The 18941-nt window shown below is 46.5% G+C and overlaps 1 protein-coding gene across 3 annotated transcripts in view; it reads right to left on the reverse strand.

The window, feature by feature from the left end:
- Positions 1-1419: 1419 nt before the first annotated feature.
- The window catches only part of LOC147606308 (Transducin/WD40 repeat-like superfamily protein), an 88072-nt gene continuing 70550 nt past the window's right edge, over positions 1420-18941 (reverse strand). Inside the window, exons 13-17 of one of the 3 annotated variants that reach the window (XM_086791903.1) lie at positions 15846-15923; positions 15672-15738; positions 2800-2891; positions 2566-2665; positions 1420-2477 (exon numbers count right to left, since the gene is read on the reverse strand). In XM_086791903.1, coding sequence (XP_086648029.1) covers positions 2412-2477; positions 2566-2665; positions 2800-2891; positions 15672-15738; positions 15846-15923 — 403 coding nt within the window. In that variant the 3' untranslated portion in view covers positions 1420-2411. Of the gene's footprint in view, positions 2478-2565; positions 2666-2799; positions 2892-15671; positions 15765-15845; positions 15924-18941 lie in introns of those variants that run through there. The other 2 variants (XR_015264959.1, XM_086791904.1) reach the window with 2 other exon arrangements.

Raw genomic sequence — 18941 nt, forward strand, 5'->3', positions numbered from 1 at the left:
GATACTAGGCTTAGTCCAATAAGGATTGTTGGTCATTCGGGGAAGCATTGGTTCATTGACCCTTCTCCTCAGATAGTGACTCATGGCTCAAATATGGTGGCAATCCTATCAGATATCTTCAGTGGGATCCAGGAGAGTGGGAGAGAATTGATGCCTTCAATCCTTTGAAAAGCCTTCCTTTTTTCAATTTCACCATCCGGAATGTCATGCTTCTCCTCACTCAACAGATGCATAGGATCCCTACTCTCAGGCCTCATTGGGAGAGCTATGATATTTCTCCAGTGATACAACGCAGATATTGGCATAGACTTTGGCACTCATACAGAAAGAGCCAGATCTCTCATTTCTTTTGGTTATTCTTACATGGTGGTCTTCCCACCAATCAGTGGAGATCGGTTTTCGGTGTAGCACCTTCCTGTCCTAGGTGTGCGGTAGATTCTGAGACTGTACAACATTGTTTATGGGGATGCAGCACTGCACACCAGATTTGGGGTTCTGTAGCCCAACTTATGGGCGAATTGAGTGGCCAAGCCATGCATGTGACTTGGGGGGCAGTTGCTTAGTTCTCCCAGTCTGGTCCACAGCTTTTTTGTGAGGGCAGTGGTACAAATTCTGCTATTTTCATTCGTAGAAGTATTGCACAGCATGGTTTATTGCAGGATGTCCCTCACTCTGATTATACACCCCCAGACAGAGGATTGACACCAATTGGGAGATTGTTGCCAGTATTACAGCATGGCAGATCTGGAGAGCTAGATGCACGAAGGCTATTGAGGGTGTCCAGATTTTTAGGTCTCAGTGCATTAGTACTGTATGGGGTGATATCATCCATACTCTTATGGCTACTTGGGCTCGTAGTCAAGGGCCCTCTTGTTCTGCGCAGGCAAAGCACGTGATATTTATGCAGGAGTGGGACCATGGCATCTTCTTTTCCTCTAGTACCACAGGTCTTTCATGGCATCATGATGCTCCTCAGTGGTTGAAATCACCTTACATATTGGGGTGATTCTATTCTTTTCCGGCTTATAACTGTGATTGTTGTATGTCTTTTTCATACTTAATAGAAGTCTCTTTTTGAAAAAAAAAAATGGGAAAAAAATCTACCCAAGAGCTAGGCTATAGGTACCCAAATCCTCTGTGCTCCTCCACACTCCCATAAGCAATGATACGTTGTCTCGGATGGAGGTGGGCATTGTTGGGCTCACGTTGCAGTCTATGCCTAATGGCTCTCTCTCTATCCAAGATCTCGCCTCCTCGCTAGGGCCATACTAGGATAAAGATCACTAACACTCTCTAAGAAAAGAGCAATTGTTTGCCTAGAGTCAGAGCATCAGAAGCTCTCCAAACATTCATCACTTGCCATGATAACTCTGCATCTTAGTAAAGAGACTCTGGTATGTGTACTCAGGGAGGAGTTTTTGGCACCCCAAATCTCTGGTAAAGTTCCAGCGGTATTGGAAGGAGACCAATTTCTTCTGGCTGAGAGGAAACGGGCTGCTCTCAAGAGTCTTGTGAGGTTGCCTCTGCAGAATCAAAATCTGCTGGCAGAAGCCCCTTCCAAGCAAGCAGACATCAATAAAGTGCGAGGCAAGCTTTGTGGGCAGTGCCGCCAAGATCCAATCCCTAGCCTGTGAGGGCGAAGGTTGAGACCTGAAAATCTTTCCAATGAGTGTGGTCTTGACTTCTTTATCAAAATCCGCCTGCAAGGTCATAAGCTCATCTTTGAAGAAAAGGATTATTCTCCCGGCAGGTGGGGGTGGAGAATGATTGGCTTGGGTAGAAGCCATAATGCCAATCAAAGGGTCAGCAGCCAACTTGAACACACAAAAAATATCTCCGAGGAGGGGCTTATCTGTGCAGGAGAAGGGAAAAGAGGGCAAGAGGCAGAGAACGGTGGGCAGCAGGGAAATGCGCAGAGGAGGGGTATGGCGCATTTCTCTTCTGCTGGCTATTCACCCCTTTATGTGCCCACCATCTTCTCCTCCTGCCTGCCATTACTCTCCTTCTCCTTCTGCTAGCAGCAGGAGTGGTGAGCAGGAGGAGAAGATAGCAGGCAGGTGGAGAGGTGCGCAGAGACATATGGGGAGCCATACTCAACGAGATTTTCACCCCTGAATGTATCAACACCTCACAACATTTGAATGCCTACAACCAATTTGGAAACACTCCTTCATACATCAACGCAGAGGATCCCGGAAGCAACTCACCTTTGCTTATGCAGCCCACCTGTGAGAAACATGATCCATACTGGCCTGTAAGATAAAACTTTTGCACAACTTGATTTTCCATTTCACCACCGCATACAGTTCCAACCAAAGCAAAAATATGTTTGCCGCCAATTCCACTGCTTTTGCCCCTATGAAACATCTGCCAGAGGTCAATTGTGAAGTCTGCAAAATTGCTCTTACTAACTAGGTTTCATAGTTGTCTTTTTGAGTGGGGTCCCTTTTATGTCCAATTACAAGGATAGATGCTTCCTGCCACAAGTTTGTTACTCAGTCAATGTGTGATTGGAAAAGAAAAAGAATAAGGGTCATGGTCATGAAACAATTCTGAACAGCTCACCTCAGTTCCTGCAACAATATGGTCATTCAGTGGATGGGCTGCACAGGCCACTACGGATTCTGATGTTGAAATCTCAATATGGGTTGCTGAAGCTTTGTTTCTACACACAAGCTTACTCGTTAAGACATTGCAAACTGGCAAATGCAGATGCATGCTCTTACTGATTCAGACTTCACAACTAGCACTTAGAAATGGATGTTCAAGTTCAAGAGTTGCTTGACACAATCAGAATACCCATTTTCTTCAACATGATGTGGAGAACTTGGTCCCGGCTTGAAATCCAGAAAGTTGATTTTTGAGCCGGATGAAGACGCACATGCATAAATCTGTCACAATTAATTTTTACAAAGGTTTTGACATTCTGTAACAGTTTGGTGGTCTCTTTGCTCAATTTACATCACCACAGAGCTTTTAATATATCACGACACTTTGTGTGGAAATCCACATGTTCCCAACCCCCTAAAAACATATCGTTGCCTTGTTCCTTGGAGGTCAAACGTGATGATAACAAGCAGGAAATTGTGTGGGCTGTCCTAATTGTAGAATATGCTGATTATACCTTTCACCTCTAGTGATTATGGAGTGGTGATAGAGGTAATGCGCCTTCTGGTGATCATGTACCCTAGTCAGCAGCAAAGGTGGTCTCACTACTTGAGTGTCTTACATCAAGATGTCTCCTTCAAGACCCTTTTCACCAAGGGGACTATCTCATGCTTGAGAGACCTGAAAGTGCCACTCAAAGCCACAACTGGAAGATGAATGATCGGGAGAGGTGGCAGAGAGCCTTGGTGGCAGGCAAGATTGACATCATATTGATCCTACATAAGCATCAATCAGTGCAGGTTCCACTCCATTTGGCAGTAAGATTCTTCAAGCTGCAGCTACACTTATTGGTCCCCAGCTTTTGGCCCATTAGCCAACCAAGGAGGACTTTGCATTTTGGTGATGCAACCACTTCGTGCCTCAGGACTTGGAGACAGGTGATCGTTCTAGTGCAGGCCCAGTGGCTATTCAGGTTAGGAATAGCCATGTTCGTTTCGTCAACATTTATGCCCCCAGCACTAGGGACTGTACCCCTTTCTAGATCAAAGTTTAACAAGGCCTTCCTTAAGTTGATGCCTGGTGTATGGGAGAGGATTTCAGCACGTTGGAATCAACTGACGACATGGAGGGGGACAGTACAATCACAGCTATCACAAGAGGCAGAGCATTAGCCCACATCCTCCCCTTTGGTTAGATCCCTTCTTTGGGCTTGGGATTGCATGAGGACGTTCTTGGTTCACATACCTCTTGGGGCAACTACGAATGGGCAGTTTGTTAGCTCTGCAGCTGACCGCCCAGGTATGTGAACCAAGAACCTCCTCATGCAATCCCAAACCCGTAGAAGGCATCTAGGATGGGGGGTGATGCTCTCCAAAAAGATAAAGTTTCTATATCCAGTCACCTCCCCTAACCGGAGTACACCTCATAACCTGTTGCATGACAAAGTCCTTCCATGGCTCAAGGCCAAAAAGAAATCCTCTAATAATCATCTTCCAAAGAAACGCCTTATACTGCACCTCTGGGTCTACGATGTTCAATCCCTTCCCAAGCAACTCTAACCCTGGGGTGTACTGTGCCACCATTTTTTTTTGAATGACGTGACATAACTGGCCAATGCATCCCCTATGAAATACCCAACAAGAAGTGATAAACCAAGCAGTGGCCAGCAGCACTTCATTCACTACCAAGGCTATAGATGCCAAATCAAACTTCTTGCTACTCCAATGCTGAAATTTGCTCTTAATGCTCATGACAAGCTGTTGTGCTGGGGAAATGTCAATGCCAACTGCCACCCAAGGTATCTGGCCGTGCACCCTCTGTCAATCCAAGTAAACCCCACATCCAAGCCCCGATCTCCCTGCAGGGAATCACTAATCCAGAATCTCAGTGACTTGTGCCAGTTAATGATGACTCTTGTTGTCAAACAAAACATCTCCAAGGCTGGCCAGAAGGCACAGAGACATGCATGTGAGGCCTCCAAAAACATTGTGATATCATTTGCTAACTCTGAGTCCAATAACTCTTTCTCTATCTGTAGAGGCAATTTGAGGCCCGAGACTCCTAGGGTAGCCTGAATGAAGATGCTCATAGCCTTCACTACTATGAAAAACAATAAAGGAGCTAGGGGGCATCCCTGCTGCCTCGAGCGGAAAATCTCAAAGCGCTCACCACATACGCCGCAGGCCAAAACTATGCTATGGGCCTCCCTATATAGGCATGAAACCTCTATGATCCAGTCCTAGGAGAACCCACGCGTGCCATCGTGCCTTCCAAGAAGTCCCAATCCACTCCATATGCTTTTTCAAAGTCCAGTAGGAGGATGGCAAGGGGTTGCTGGCTAGATTAAGCCCACTCTACAGCTTCCCAAAATGAGAAGATGTTGTCAAATATAACCCTTCCTTGGAGAAACCCATTCTGTGTGTCATGAATAATCCTTTGAAGAACCGGCTATGAGCAAGAACAATCTGTAAGCTTCAGGACATCGATGCATGGGCAGAGGGGGCAATATGTCAATATTTTCTTCAAAATTGAGAGGCAATTTCACAACCCTTAGTGGAAAACGTCAGAAATATATTGCTCATTTCAAGATTTCTGTGGTTGCTGCACTTTTTGACATGATCTGAAGCACGACCAGAGCATTTCTGGATTCCCATCTGATCATGATTCTGAAATAGTACACATTCAACCTTTTTTTTTTCACTGGTCTTTGCAAAAGAATGTCTCATTGTCATAGTATGCTCTGTGAATTTTAACAGAGGATGGGATGCCAGCTGCTTGCACCAACATCCATTTGAGCGTCTCAGCCCTGATTCCTCTTAAGTTAGCTGCTTTGCAGTTGGAAGATTTTGAAGGCCTATATTTTTCAAGCCATTTGCCCCAATTGCAGCAGCATGCTATGCATTTCAGCTGCAGCATCACCTATGCCTCATGTTATTTGGATTAGTGTTATCATACCTGCTGCAGCGCAGTGGATTATGGTCATGCATGAGGGTCAGGAATTGGGCATCTTGAATATTTAGCATCTAATGTGAGAGGTGACAGGATGACCTCATTAGAGGTGCAAATCTTGCATGGTAGTGGGGATTGCTAGATGGGAAAAAGGATGCCAAGTAATCCCGCATGCAAAGGCAGAGTGGAAGATGAATGGGTATATATAATCTAAAGGGACCCATCCTATCTTCAACTTGTCTTATGTGGATGATTGGGGCCTGGACTGGGGAGGTCATGTGCCGATCCCGACCCTCAGCAGACAGTTGCATTGGCCCTAGAGGGCACCAGCTAGTATTATCATAGTGTTGCTTTGGCCAAGAAACAAGAAGCCTTGGAGAAGGAGAGAGCTGTCGGGTGTGCAGGATTACTGCGCTTCAGAGGGAACACGAGAAGCATTCCTAGTCTCCTTGGATCCCAAACCTCTTGTCTATAGTTAAAGTAGAGCTGTAGATGGCCATGGGTAGGCGGGCTGAGTTCTCGTTTCATGCTAACGAGGCCTTTTGGGTACAGATGGGTGGTAGATGCAACAATTACTTCTTCTCAACACATGGACCTACCCATAGTAGGGAATGTGTGAGATACTTGCAGGACTCACACGGAGAGATTCAGACTGAGCCGGATTTTTAGACTAAGGTGAGAAGCATTGCGTCAGATTTTTATCGGATATTGCTTTCTATAAAGCCCCCTCTCCCCTAAGAGATGTTGCACAACAGAAAGTTTGGGAGTGCATGCCCAGACTTATCACACATGATGTGTGTTCCTCACGCATGCCCCTTTCTCGAAGGACGAGTTGAGACATGCATTGCAGGATCTTTCAAAAGGAAAATGCCTAGGGGATGATGGTCACTCCCCATCCTTCTTTATATAGTTTCGGGACCACATTGGGGATGAGATCACTATTGCTTTATAAGAGATGGGACGTACAGGTACGATGGCCCCCTTTCTCATGTAGGGTTTTATCCACCTTATCCCAAAAGGTGGGGATAAGGCCAACATCACGCAGTTGGGGCCCATCACCTTACTTGGATCTGCATGTGTGGTCTTGGTTGAAATTGGTTGACTTATGGTCCATAATTTTGTTGGGCTGCTATTATTTGCACCAAAAATTATGCACCCTTACTTGTTACTAGATTGTAGCTATCCTTTTTTTTTCCCGGAAAAGAGATCCTTCTATTAGTTACCAAAAGGAACAGCCATGCAGGCCAAGTACATACTCAACTCCATAGTGGGAGCAATAATCAAAATGACGAAAAAAAGGAGGTGCACTCCTCCGGTTGGCGACTCTAGGGGGAACTCGCTACCTCATACAGTGGGAGGGGGGAACAACCATACCGGTGGTCTATAATGAATGTGGGCTCACCACCACTGTCTGAAGAAAGGACCGTGACACCAAGTCTGCAGGAAGGCCTGAAGCAAGTCCCTTTACGAAGATGTCAAAAACATATTCAATCTTCTCTATAATATGCTTTAATGAGGTTGTTAATGATAGTTCTTGACGCTTCTGCATGCGATCAGAGCCACCTTGAAGCTTCCCCCAATGTCCACAGAGGGTGTGAATGATATCGAGCAAATCCTGCTGCCTGAAATTGGCCAATGCGGTCACTTCCCAAAAAGTGAAGATGTCGGATACTCCGTGCCATGTGCATGCACATGTACATGCTGATCCCAATCCTTGAAGGGCAACAGATAAGAACAAGACTTGGACCAGATTGTGGAGCTAGTGCTGCTAGTTTGAGCAGGAAGGCCTTGTGGAGGACACAAGAGGCTGTCGGCCAGCTCATGAAAGAGATATGTCTCTGTCAGCTGCAGCAATAATAGGAATTATTGTCCAAGACCTGGCCAAAGTTTGGCCAATCCATAAAAGGGATTCCAGCCCTATAAAAGGGCACACTTGCTCAAGGTTTAGATCCCTCACTCCTCTAAGGAGTAGGATCATAGACTAGGGTTTTGATTAGCTGTTTTACCACCTTTTGAAGGCAGTCTATGGCTACCCAAGAGCTGTACACCTTTTTGTACTATAGAATATACTGAATACTCAGCTATCTCTCTCCGTTCTCTCCATCTCCTATATGTGTTTTGCATCAAGCATGTTCCAAGATGGTGTTTAGGGCTGAAAGAAGACTCCGAGAGCTTCCCCATGTGACACTCCGATCTTGAACAAAACATGTCTGCGTGCCATGTATCAAGTTGGGGAGGAAAGGCTGAAGGCACCGGCTGATGTTTTGGGCGAGGATTTTGTAGACGGTCCCTAGGAGGGTGATAGGTCTCCACTGCCGAATCTCCAATCGGTCTGCACCCTCCTTGGGAAGCAAATGGATCAAACCCTCAGTCAGCCTCTCTCGCATTGAGCCTGTGGCCATAATCTCATTGAAAGCGGCTTTGAAGCCTAATGACAAAGAAACAAAGAGACTGGAAGCCCATCCTGTCCCAGGCATTTGCCCTGGGGGAGTGCTTGCAGAGCCTCAGCCACCTCCTCTGAGGTAAAGGGTGTCATCAAGAAGGTTCGGAGAGCAGGGGGACCACCTCTCTCAGGGGCGCCAGAGAGAAGGAATTTGAAAAAATATGTGACGATGGCTTTAACTTCAAGGGGATCAATCATCAGGGACAACAGAACCATCCTGGCCATGCAATCTACGGGTGCCTTCTCTCTGCCTGTGAGGGCCTGTGATCTCAAAGAAATCGCCAGTGACCCTATGTCCAAAAAGAAGCTCTAGCATGATATCTGTACTCCAGCCTCCTCCTCTCCTTCATGGAACTCAGCTCTGTCTGAGTTGTCGCCACTTGAGCCTTAAGCAATGGGCTGTCCAGTGGAGGTGTTGGATGCCAAGCTCCAACAAATGCTCCCCTATGACACAATCCACATATCTAAGAGTGGTGGGAGGTGGAACTATCGGAACTGCCTCTGAGATTTTTGAGCGTGGGTTTGGATGGTGATGAGTAATCACAATCCGTCCTAGGGCGAGCCTCTCTAGGTGGTCACAAATCCTGCCCTCCATGTGAAACCACTCCTGCCGGGCTCCAGAATAGGTGTACTTTGGGCTCCATCTTTCACAATGAAGGTACATGGGGGGTGGGGGTGGGGTGTTACTGCCATCGAGACATGAAGAAATATGAAGAGAACCACCTACAAGCTAGAGGACACCATCCGCGCCAATGGCCAAAAATGAGTGAGCATGTCAGTAATCTGCAAGTCTTGCAGATAGTGGGAGAGGTCTACCACGTGCCCATGAATGGTGGCAGACAAGGACTCTAAGCTCAATACTGTCCATGATGCCGAGCTCAGGGGGAAAGAGAAGATGATCGTGCCACTCTCCGGGGTGGAAGGCCTGGAGTGATGTAGAACCATGCAAATGTAGATGGGAGCCAATCTCCTTGAAGATACCAGCTTCCGCAGACGGGAAAACCATGCAAATGTAGATGGGAGCCAATCTCCTTGAAGATACCAGCTTCCGTAGACGGGAAAACCATGCAAATGTAGATGGGAGCCAATCTCCTTGAAGATACCAGCTTCCGCAGACGGGAAAACATTGAACAAACTGTAATCCACAAGCTGCCCCAAAACTCGAGGGGTGCCGCCTGGTGACTCTAGGAGGAAAGCACGTACCCGAGAGACAGCAATGGTCATCTTGACGGGCTAAATAAAATGATGAATCCGTTGGTGCACTGAATTGGTCTGTTGTCTCCTCTCCAGATTAGTGTGGCCAGTTGGCGGAGGCTCTAGAGAGGTAGAAGGGGGGGGCGGAGGGTGTGGAGGTGGGGAAACGGGGGAGGCACGGGGGCAAGCGAAGGCGGGGTTAACTTAGATGGAGGAAGAGGGGGCCTCTTGAGGGGGAGAGGGGGCAACGACTGAGGGGCCGGGTCCACTGGGGGTGCAAAAAGGCTAGAAGACCTCAAAGGACATCAGGTGGAGGATTATGACGAGGTAACGATCTCCAGAAAGAGGAGGCTGGCGCTGAGTCCCGAGACGTGACAAGGGAGACCCATCATCGTCTAGGGGCTGCTTCGATAAATGCTCAAAACGGTTCTCTGACATAACCATATCCTCTTGGGGCCCGCCAAGCTGTCGCATTTGGCGGTGCCACTCTGCCCTGGAGGCTTGGCGACGTCTTCGCCTCGGACCAACAGCTTGCCACTCTCCTACCCCAAGATCTTCGGGAGTCGAGGCCTAGTGCTTTGGATACTGAGAGCTGGATTCCCCTCCTCCGCCCTAATGAAGAGCTGTGCTGGAACCAGGGGGAGTGACTAGTGATGGCGCTCTCCTGGATGGACGGTGGGGGCACGCTTTAACAAGATGCCCTGTCTGACGACATCGGACAAATGAAGCACTGTCCAAGGAGGCCAGAGTACTCAACTCTCTGGCATAATAGGATCTCCTCAAAGACATGGAAGAGAAATGACATGAGGAACGGACTCCGAAGAGGCGATGCAAATGTGGAGGGAATCCCCTCCGTCCGAGGTAGAACCAAAGCAATTGTGCAGGGGGATTCCATCACTCTCTCGATAACTCGACCAATCATTGGTAGTGGGGGGAGGTATTCCTTCCTCAGACCAGGAAAACAAACTGTAACCGGGAAGCCCAAGACACCTGCCAGGGGTCAAATGTTCGGTCAAAGTCATGCTACCACCTCGCAAAGTAGGCCTGGGCCGTTTGCCGTGCGGAGGGCTCAGCTGCGCGACTCTATCCAATGTCACAAGGGAATCAAACTCACCTTGTAGTATCCGCACCCAAGAGGATTCTTTCTCGGCTCGCCGATTAGGGCAGCCTGCCGAAGATCCCTGAGTTGTCCGCGCGCTAGGCGGTTACCAACAATCATGCAAACCAAGGTGGAGGCCTCTAGGGAGGCAATTAGGAGCTGTGGGTCCACTTCGGAAAAAGATGGGTAAGAGACAACGGCCTCAGTCGGGGATGACAGAGCAGCTGCCATAGAGTCCTCCTAAAGGGTTACATAAGGGCCAAAGAAGCTGACTCGTGCGGAAAGGAGAAAACAACCCGGGAAAGCACTGCTGAGAAGACAAAGACGGGCAGAAGACGACGCAGAGGGGGAGTCTCGAAACAGCGAAGGGTGTGAAGGAGAGGAGGTGCGGCAATCGAGAGAAGGGGTGGCGAGGAGGGCGGGAGAAGGCAAAGGCGGCAGGTGAGTAGGGAAAGCAAAGGCAAAGGCTACTAGGCCGAGCAGGGCAGGGGGGAGGGCAGAAACAAGGCAATGGGAGGGGAGAAGGCGTTGGTGACTAAGGGGCAGGGGAGATGGGAGAGGGCGGCACTCCAAGGCAGGGTGAAACAAGGGCAACTGGAGGGCATGGAAAGGCAGACAAAGGGGAGGCAGGGCGAAGGCGAAAGAGGCAGAGGGGATGAGAGCAAATCTACCAGGGGGGCCCGCGGGGGGGAGGGGGGCCCCCGGGGGGGAGAACTCCAGCTCGTGAAAATTGTATCACGTCGGTCTGATCATACCAAAAAAAAATAAAAAGATGCTCTCCTTTGCCAAGCTCAGTATAAGAAATGCATGGACTTTTTAATAAAGTCTGTGAATGTTTCAAATAGAGGTAGTGCACGGCTACAAGCATCATACTCTCTTGTCATGTCCACATCACAAGTAAGAGGCATTTCCACAAACACTAAAGAAGAGGTTTGTAAATATATTGTTCATTTTTAAGAGTTACTGTTGAAGCTGCACCATTTTGAGAATGGTCTGAAGCGTTCGATTGTCCATATGTGGAGAATGAAAGCCCAAGACTGAAGACATGCAAGTGTTTCACTCATTCAAGAATTAAAAAACAAGCTAGGTGGCCTCTATCACCACAATTTTTGAAACCACTTCCAGAGTTTCTTTAACAGCCATAGTGGCTTCACTTCCCTCCTCATCTTGTTCCTAAGACTCAGCCATGGCTTTTGGAACCATATGAAAAGCGATGTTCCTATACGGTGCTGCCCTGTAGGGCTGTTTATAATTGATTGTTCAATAGAGTGGCCATCCCTATTCACAATCCTCGTGGATTCTTTGCCACACCATGCTTCAAGGTCTTTGATGAGCCAATAGGCTACGTGTTCCATTGTGTGTTCCACCATTCAAGTAAAGTTCACAACATAGCTTCCTACCACAACACATATACAACAATGTTGATAATAATTTGAGCTCGAAAATGAGCAAACCATGTTCATAAAAGAATGTGCAGCGGAAGAAGGGAAAGTGGAAACACAGGAGAGAGAGAGAGAGAGAGAGAGAGAGAGAGAGAGAGAGAGAGAGAGAGGAAGCACAGGTGAGAACCTGCTCTCAATATCATCACCAAAAGGAATACATGTCCCGAGAAAGAGGGGAGAACCTCGTAAGTGAGGGACTGCAGCTAGACAAGCTAACCAAGCAATGTTGAGCAGCGAAATATGAGGGAGGCATGCCGGCTATATATACCTCTACATGAAGGCAGCCGACTAGAGCTAAAATACGTACACGACTGGGAAAATACCCACGACTCCATAAAATGGGAATAAATATGGGTAAAATATATGTGAGGGGTGACCAGCCCCTCTGACTAACATGGTTAGCGCTAGAGGCTAAAATAGGACACCAAATAGGAAGCCAGCATGTAGGGGATGATATCAACACTCCCTCTCAGCGCCGGATGTTGAGCAAACTCCAAGAAGCCAGAGACGCCGTCCTCGATCAAAGATGAAAGACTACAGAAACAGGTACCAAGAAAGCTCCACAAGCAATCTCCTCAGCAACTCAGTTACAAAAGCAACAGAACAAGCTACCATGTACACTGCTCCTCTGGAAGAAAACAACCATATAGGCTGCGACGTGCTGCTCCAAATAATGGTTCCAAACCCAAGTGTAAGAACACTCCCCGAAGTCGAATGTCGTGTATCCAACCTGGAGAAGGTATGAAAAACCTCATAACCAACCAAGATCAAATCCTGTATATAATCAATCCTGGGAGAAGCAAGGATAAACCTGCTCTGATACCATGTAGGAGAAATGGGGTAGAGACAAAGCTGAAACTGAAACTGAAATGAAAGCAAGACTAAAAAGGAAACACAAAGCTTAGACATACCTTGAGATGAGTGTAGACAAGACACAAGATTGATTGATTATTGATGTGACACCTACAATTTATAGGTGAGAAGTACAAGATTGAGTAGACTCACTTATGAGACAATTATAGAGGTGCCACGTGGCATACACTGAGATGACCAAGACTAAAAGTACTCCTAGTGAGCACTTATTTCCAATAGTACCACTGTGAGCAACCACAGATCAAAAGCATCCCACTCGGTCCGAAAAAGCATCCTCCAAAACAACAAGCCTGCAAAACTGGCAAGGGGAGGGGCATCCTCAGAAGCATCACAAAGAGATGCAGAGATAGACTCGTCACAATGAGGAAGGGAAGCAGGAATATAAACTGCAATGGTAACAAAGTCCTCAAAAGTACCACAGATAGCAGAAGATTGTTCCAGAAAAAGAACCAGATCCCAAGAATCAGCAACAAATAAAGCATCCATGTGAAAGGATCACACCGCAAAAGGGCAAAACACCCTCCTTGTTCTACAAATACAGCAAAGAACACAAGCTCGGACAAAATAAACTCTGCTCAAGATCCTGTATAAAATCGGTTCAAAAAAACGTAGCAACCATGGCTGCAAATCTAAAAAACGCAGAGGTATAAAGGGCTGAATATGGAAACGCTGAAGCCTCAGATCAAGAACTGCTACAGAAAAAAATCAAGGGGTGGGAGGGATGGCACAAGATAACCAGAAAGGATAGGCAAAAGGGAGCCCAGAGAGCTCCAAGATCAAGGCTGGGAAAGCAAGCCCAAACAAGCAAAAAACGCAGCCTGTTTGGGACAGCTATGTTGTTGTCCAGACCTGAAAAAAAACGCCTGAGAACCCCTGGAAGGTGCCACCAAGAAGGACAGGTACGCTGTCCAAAAAAAGCACCCTTGTCAGGCTGCCAAGAAGGCTGAAATCTGACACCCTGAAGAGAGGAAACTACAACCCACTAAATGGGTGTCAATCAGCCCTTGAAGAAACACAAGCTTCAACGCATGAACACAAAAACGCAGATCTGTCCATGGGCGGAAAAACGCAGATATGAAGAGGTATAGGAGGGAGCATCCAACGCTGAAAATCACCAACGCTCTGACACCATGATAGAATGTGCAGCGGAAGAAGGGAAAGTGGAAACACAGGAGAGAGAGAGAGAGAGAGAGAGAGAGAGAGAGAGAGAGAGAGAGAGAGGAAACACAAGTGAGAACCTGCTCTCAATATCATCACCAAAAGGAATACATGTCCCGAGCAAGAGGGGAGAACCTCGTAAGTGAGGGACTGCAGCTAGACAAGCTAGGCAAGCAATGCTGAGCAGTGAAATATGAGGGAGGCATGCCGGCTATATATACCTCTACATGAAGGCAGCCGACTAGAGCTAAAATACGTACACGACTGGGAAAATACCCACGACTCCATAAAATGGGAATAAATATGGGTAAAATATATGTGAGGGGTGACCAGCCCCTCTGACTAACATGGTCAGCCCTAGAGGCTAAAATAGGACACCAAATAGGAAGCTAGCAAGTAGGGGATGATATCTAACAGTTCATACCCTACATAATTTTGTGTCTACTTTGATGTTTTCAGTCCAAAAGAGCTGAATTTGGAGATATTACACCCACTACTCCAGTCAGTTGGTTGGCAGTTCTCTACAGTACAGGTGTTCCTCTTCAGGTGATTGGTATCCTTTTGGAGAAAGGAGGGGACACGTTGGTTTTTTCAGTTCAGTCTGAATGCAGGATGTTGAGGTACCAGAATGATGATTCAATCCAAGATGCATGGATGTCGAGGTGCCAGGATGATGATTCTATCCAAGATGCACGGATTGCGACAGCCAGGATTGTAGCCCAGGGTTGAAAGTGTTGGTTTATTGACCAACTTCCAGAGCATACTTTATCTAAATATTGGCAACCTTGGATGTATGGTTGATGCTCTATCAAACATGTACAGTGAAATCCAGGAGAATGGGAGTGGAAATTAGCAAATAATCCTCTTACTGGCATGCCTTTTTCAGTACACAATCTAGGATACCAAGAGATTTCAGATTCAAACTAGATGGTGGAAACCCTCCAAAATGCCTCATCTGGAGAGCTTCCAGGTGACACAAGATATGCAAAGATGTTTCTGGAGGAAATTACGGAAAGGAAGATCTTGCCTTTTTTTTCGGCTTTCTATTCACGGATGGATTGCAGTGAAAGAGTGTAGACAGTTCTTTGGAGCGAGCCCCTCATGCCCATGCTGCTTTCATGTTCTAGGGTATATTCAACATTGTTTATGGACTGCACATAGGCCAGGATTTTTTCAGTCGCCACTGCATTCTTGCTTGGTAGTTTATCCCGCTCCACTAGTTTTATCACTTGGGGATCTGTTGCATGGTTGACACTGTTTGGACCCTAGCTTTCCTATGAGAGCTCAGACTCTTCTATGGTTATCAGGATTCATGATCATATGATTGGATTTTGCCACATGGATAAAGTTCCAGTCTCTGTTTTCAGGCCATGTCATGTTCCTGTTGATGCTCATCTGGAGGCATTGGCCAGCACCACATCTTGTCATTTTTGAAAAGCCAGATGCATAGAGGCCATGGACAAAACTCAGATCCTACATTCTCAGACTCTTTCTTGCATCTAGACTCATATTGTGCATACACATATGGCCATTTGGTCGAGAATATATGGCTCCTCCGGATCTTCAAATGCCAAGAGAAAGAACTTCCTCAGTGGATGGAAAGGCTTTCAGCCAACAATGTTGTCTATTCATGTTATGCATGGTGCATTGATTCCATGAGCCTTGGCTCTTAGGTTGTTACTATCATACTTAATAGAAGTCATTTTTGGGGAAAAAGAAAGGTCTTTGTAACATGTAAACAGAGATGTCCCACCTCCAATTCCACCGTCCACCCCAAAAAACACACACACACACGCATGCATGCACATGGGAGTAAGGACAAAAAGGGAATGGTTTCAGATGCTTATCCAACTATTAAACTAATGCCCGATTTAAAAGCAGGGGATAGTTTGTATTGCCACTTAACTGAATGTGCAGATAACCATGTCGGTTTCCTTTGTAGAATATTTGTCTTTATTGGAATGCCTTCACCTCTGCTTCAATCAACCCTTTAAGATGCCTTTATCACTAAAATGGCTTTAAGATGTGGAAAAAGGCATCAAAAAACAGAGCTTTCATTAAACTTGATAAGATTTCATACCCTTCATTATATAACCACGGTGGTGGAGGACAATGTATGTGTGTTACTTCAAGGATGGACAAATCCAGCACGCCAGACCTTTCCAGTCATTCGACAATAATTAGGAGGAAGCATTTGTGGCATTCTTAACACCTATAATCTAGCCATAGATTCCAAATTTCAATTGGAGAAAAGCAATCCTTCTATTTTTTAAAGACAGTCTGCAATTTCTTGATTTTTTATTTTTTGAAAAAAAGGACCACACACAATGGCTGATCTTGAATGTAGAAGCTTATTTACAATTGAAAAGTCCAGAGGCTTGCTTTCAATGAGAGATCCAGAGCTCTTACCCAAATTTGTGTGCTGCTCTAGCCCCACCATTTGCAGCTCCTTCTGCCCCCCTTTGTTGCCTGCTCCTCAATCTTAGCCTTACTGTTATGGAGATTGTGTATAGCCTTGGTAGCATTGGAGAGACAGTGAAAAGAGTGGTTGAGTCGAGTCGGCAGGTGTGTAGAGGGTCAAGGCAGGCTGGTTGAGTACATGGTATAGTGCCTGTGTGTAAGTGTGCCAAGTGGCAGGATCGGTGATAGGTGTGGACTGCCAGTGTTCAAGTAGTCAACGCCATGCTCCACCCCTATCTGCACTCAAGAATAGTTGATAGAATTCATCTCATGTTGAACCAAAAATACCCTCTTCTTGCGGTGACTAAGACATTGGTAATCTATTGCACCTCGCGCTTTGTGATTTGTCACATTGTTTGCTCTCAAAATAGCTTTAGGAGACTCTCTCTGCACTTGTAATCATACCAACTATGTTGAGACATAGATTTACATAAAGGTTTGGCAGTGGAGCATTGTGTGCAAGGGAAGGAAGACTCAGCTGAATTATGTACAATGCTAATGAGCTGAGAAGTCAGAATGATGAGAGGGCACAAATGTTATACATGGAGAGATGGCAACAAAGTTGATCCTCTTACATGTTATTCAGATCATGTTGAAAGTGTACCTGAGAATAATAAGAGGGGGGGAGGGGGGGGTCTAGACTACTTTTGAACTCTTTGCAGTTCGAAACATTTGTGGAGTCGCGTGTCATTGTTTGGCCAGATAGAGATGCTTCACGCATACGACTCAACCGCATGGTCAGGTTAGGCTTGGTTAGAATTCGAGATGCTGTGATACCTGATCGTGACAGACCATATTCGTTTCGTCGTATTCGGCAGCACTTTAGGGTTCCTCGGACATTTCAGCCACTATGGGTTGACATCATGCATGCAGTTGAGCCTTTTACTCCATTGCCTCGGCCATCTGCAGATCCGCCTTGGCTTGATTGGGCACTATGTAAATCTGGTGACTTGATATCACTTTCAGCTAACCAGGTCTATCATAAGCTCGTATCAGAGAAAGATTGGGTTTCAACCAAGGCCAATAAGGTGTGGGGATTGCACAAGTCTAAATCATGGTGGCAGAAAACTCTTATGCGTGGTTGGCAGTCTAAACTCCCTTACCAAGGTAAGGTTTTCATTTGGAGGAGGTTGGTGGGAGGGTTACCTACACGGATCAGCTCAGCCGTCGTAAAATTACATTGGCCTCTTGCTTCTTCTGCACGACATGCACTGAAACAGTTATGCATCTGTTCATGAGTTGTCCAGTGGCCCGTCAGATTTGGTCTTTTGTCTCTCGCGTTTCGGAGGCAGTAGAGAGGTCTACTGTTTCGGCTCATCAGTGGATATTTGGGATTTGTCCTCAAGTCATTACTTCGGACAGTCACCTTGTGATATTCCATTTCCTTACATGGACAAGACTTTGGCATATTTGGACTACACGAAATGGGTTCATCTTTGATTCCTTGTCTGGAATACATGGGCACATTCTACGTATCCACGGTTTGCTGCTTTGGCAGTTTTCTTCTCTTCTCTCAGCTCAGCTACTGGATGCAGATATTATTTCGTTATGGTCTACGGCGGCTCTGCTGGCTCATCTTTGATGCTTTTATCTGGGATGCTTATTTGGCTAGGAGGCTTTCTTATTAGTGTACAGGTTTGCATGGTCATGATCCTTTAGAGGATTTTTTGTGGGGCCATAGGTTCTGTGTGAGCCATGTGGCTGATGTACATTTTTTACATATAATATACAACACCATTTCACGAAAAAAAAAAAGAATGGGGTTGTGTATGGAAAGTGCAGAAATAGCGGACAAGTAGGTGTAGTCAGCCCCAAGAGAAGAGGGCAGGTGGTGAAGTCATAAATGTGTTGAGCTAAGGCCGGGGATCCCATCAAATAATCCTCTCTACTAGAGCCTCTACCATGCGGGAAGAAGGTGAAGCTATCTAAGGAGGGCCGTATGGCCATATGGCCATAAGGTTATATAGGATGATCCTCCCAACTCCAAGAGCATAGTTGTGGGGAACTCTTGAAACTCTAGGTATTTGGGCCATTTCAAGAGGTCCAAAGAACCGAAATGCGTTTCAGCCATTCCCCTCGTGCCATTTCGGTTGTTTCCCCTAGACAATACCAGTCATGAATGCATGGTGAAAATTGGACCAGTAAAGTAGTCCTGAGGCACACAAGATCTGACAAGCTCAACCTCATCATCTTTGAGTGTGAGGACTGTTTGGCCATGACCTGATATGAGGTGTCATAGAGCATGATTTTTGGTTTTACCAGCATTCACCATGAGGACCCTCTTGTCACAAAAAGAATCGAAAGCATCCAACCGTCTCTCCAATCCCATGGATGAGTTTGAGACGAGGACAATGCCATCTGAAGGTGCTACCAATCTCACCTGAAAGGCCTCGAAGTTCCCAAACGCGTCACATTTCACTGACTTGTATAGTGCCATCACAATCCATAGCATCTTAGTGAGAAATGAAGTTCGCGCAATTGGCACGAGCCGTGATCTCAAACTGAATTGAAGCCTTCTAGACCCGTATCAGTGTGCCCTCGCCTTTGTTTGAAAGCATTTGCTCAATGCTTCATTTTGTGAGGCCCCCTATACGAGGAGTAGCCCTTGTGGTGAGCACTGGGGCACCTCACAGTTCCCAGTTTAGACACTGGATGGTGGCCAAATATGGCCATATGGTTAGGAGATGGATCATGTAGACTTACCACTCTACCGAGT

Source organism: Cibotium barometz, chromosome 57 (genome assembly GCF_041138505.1).
Source record: "Cibotium barometz isolate CiBa-2024 chromosome 57, ASM4113850v1, whole genome shotgun sequence".
Lineage (NCBI taxonomy): Eukaryota > Viridiplantae > Streptophyta > Polypodiopsida > Cyatheales > Cibotiaceae > Cibotium > Cibotium barometz.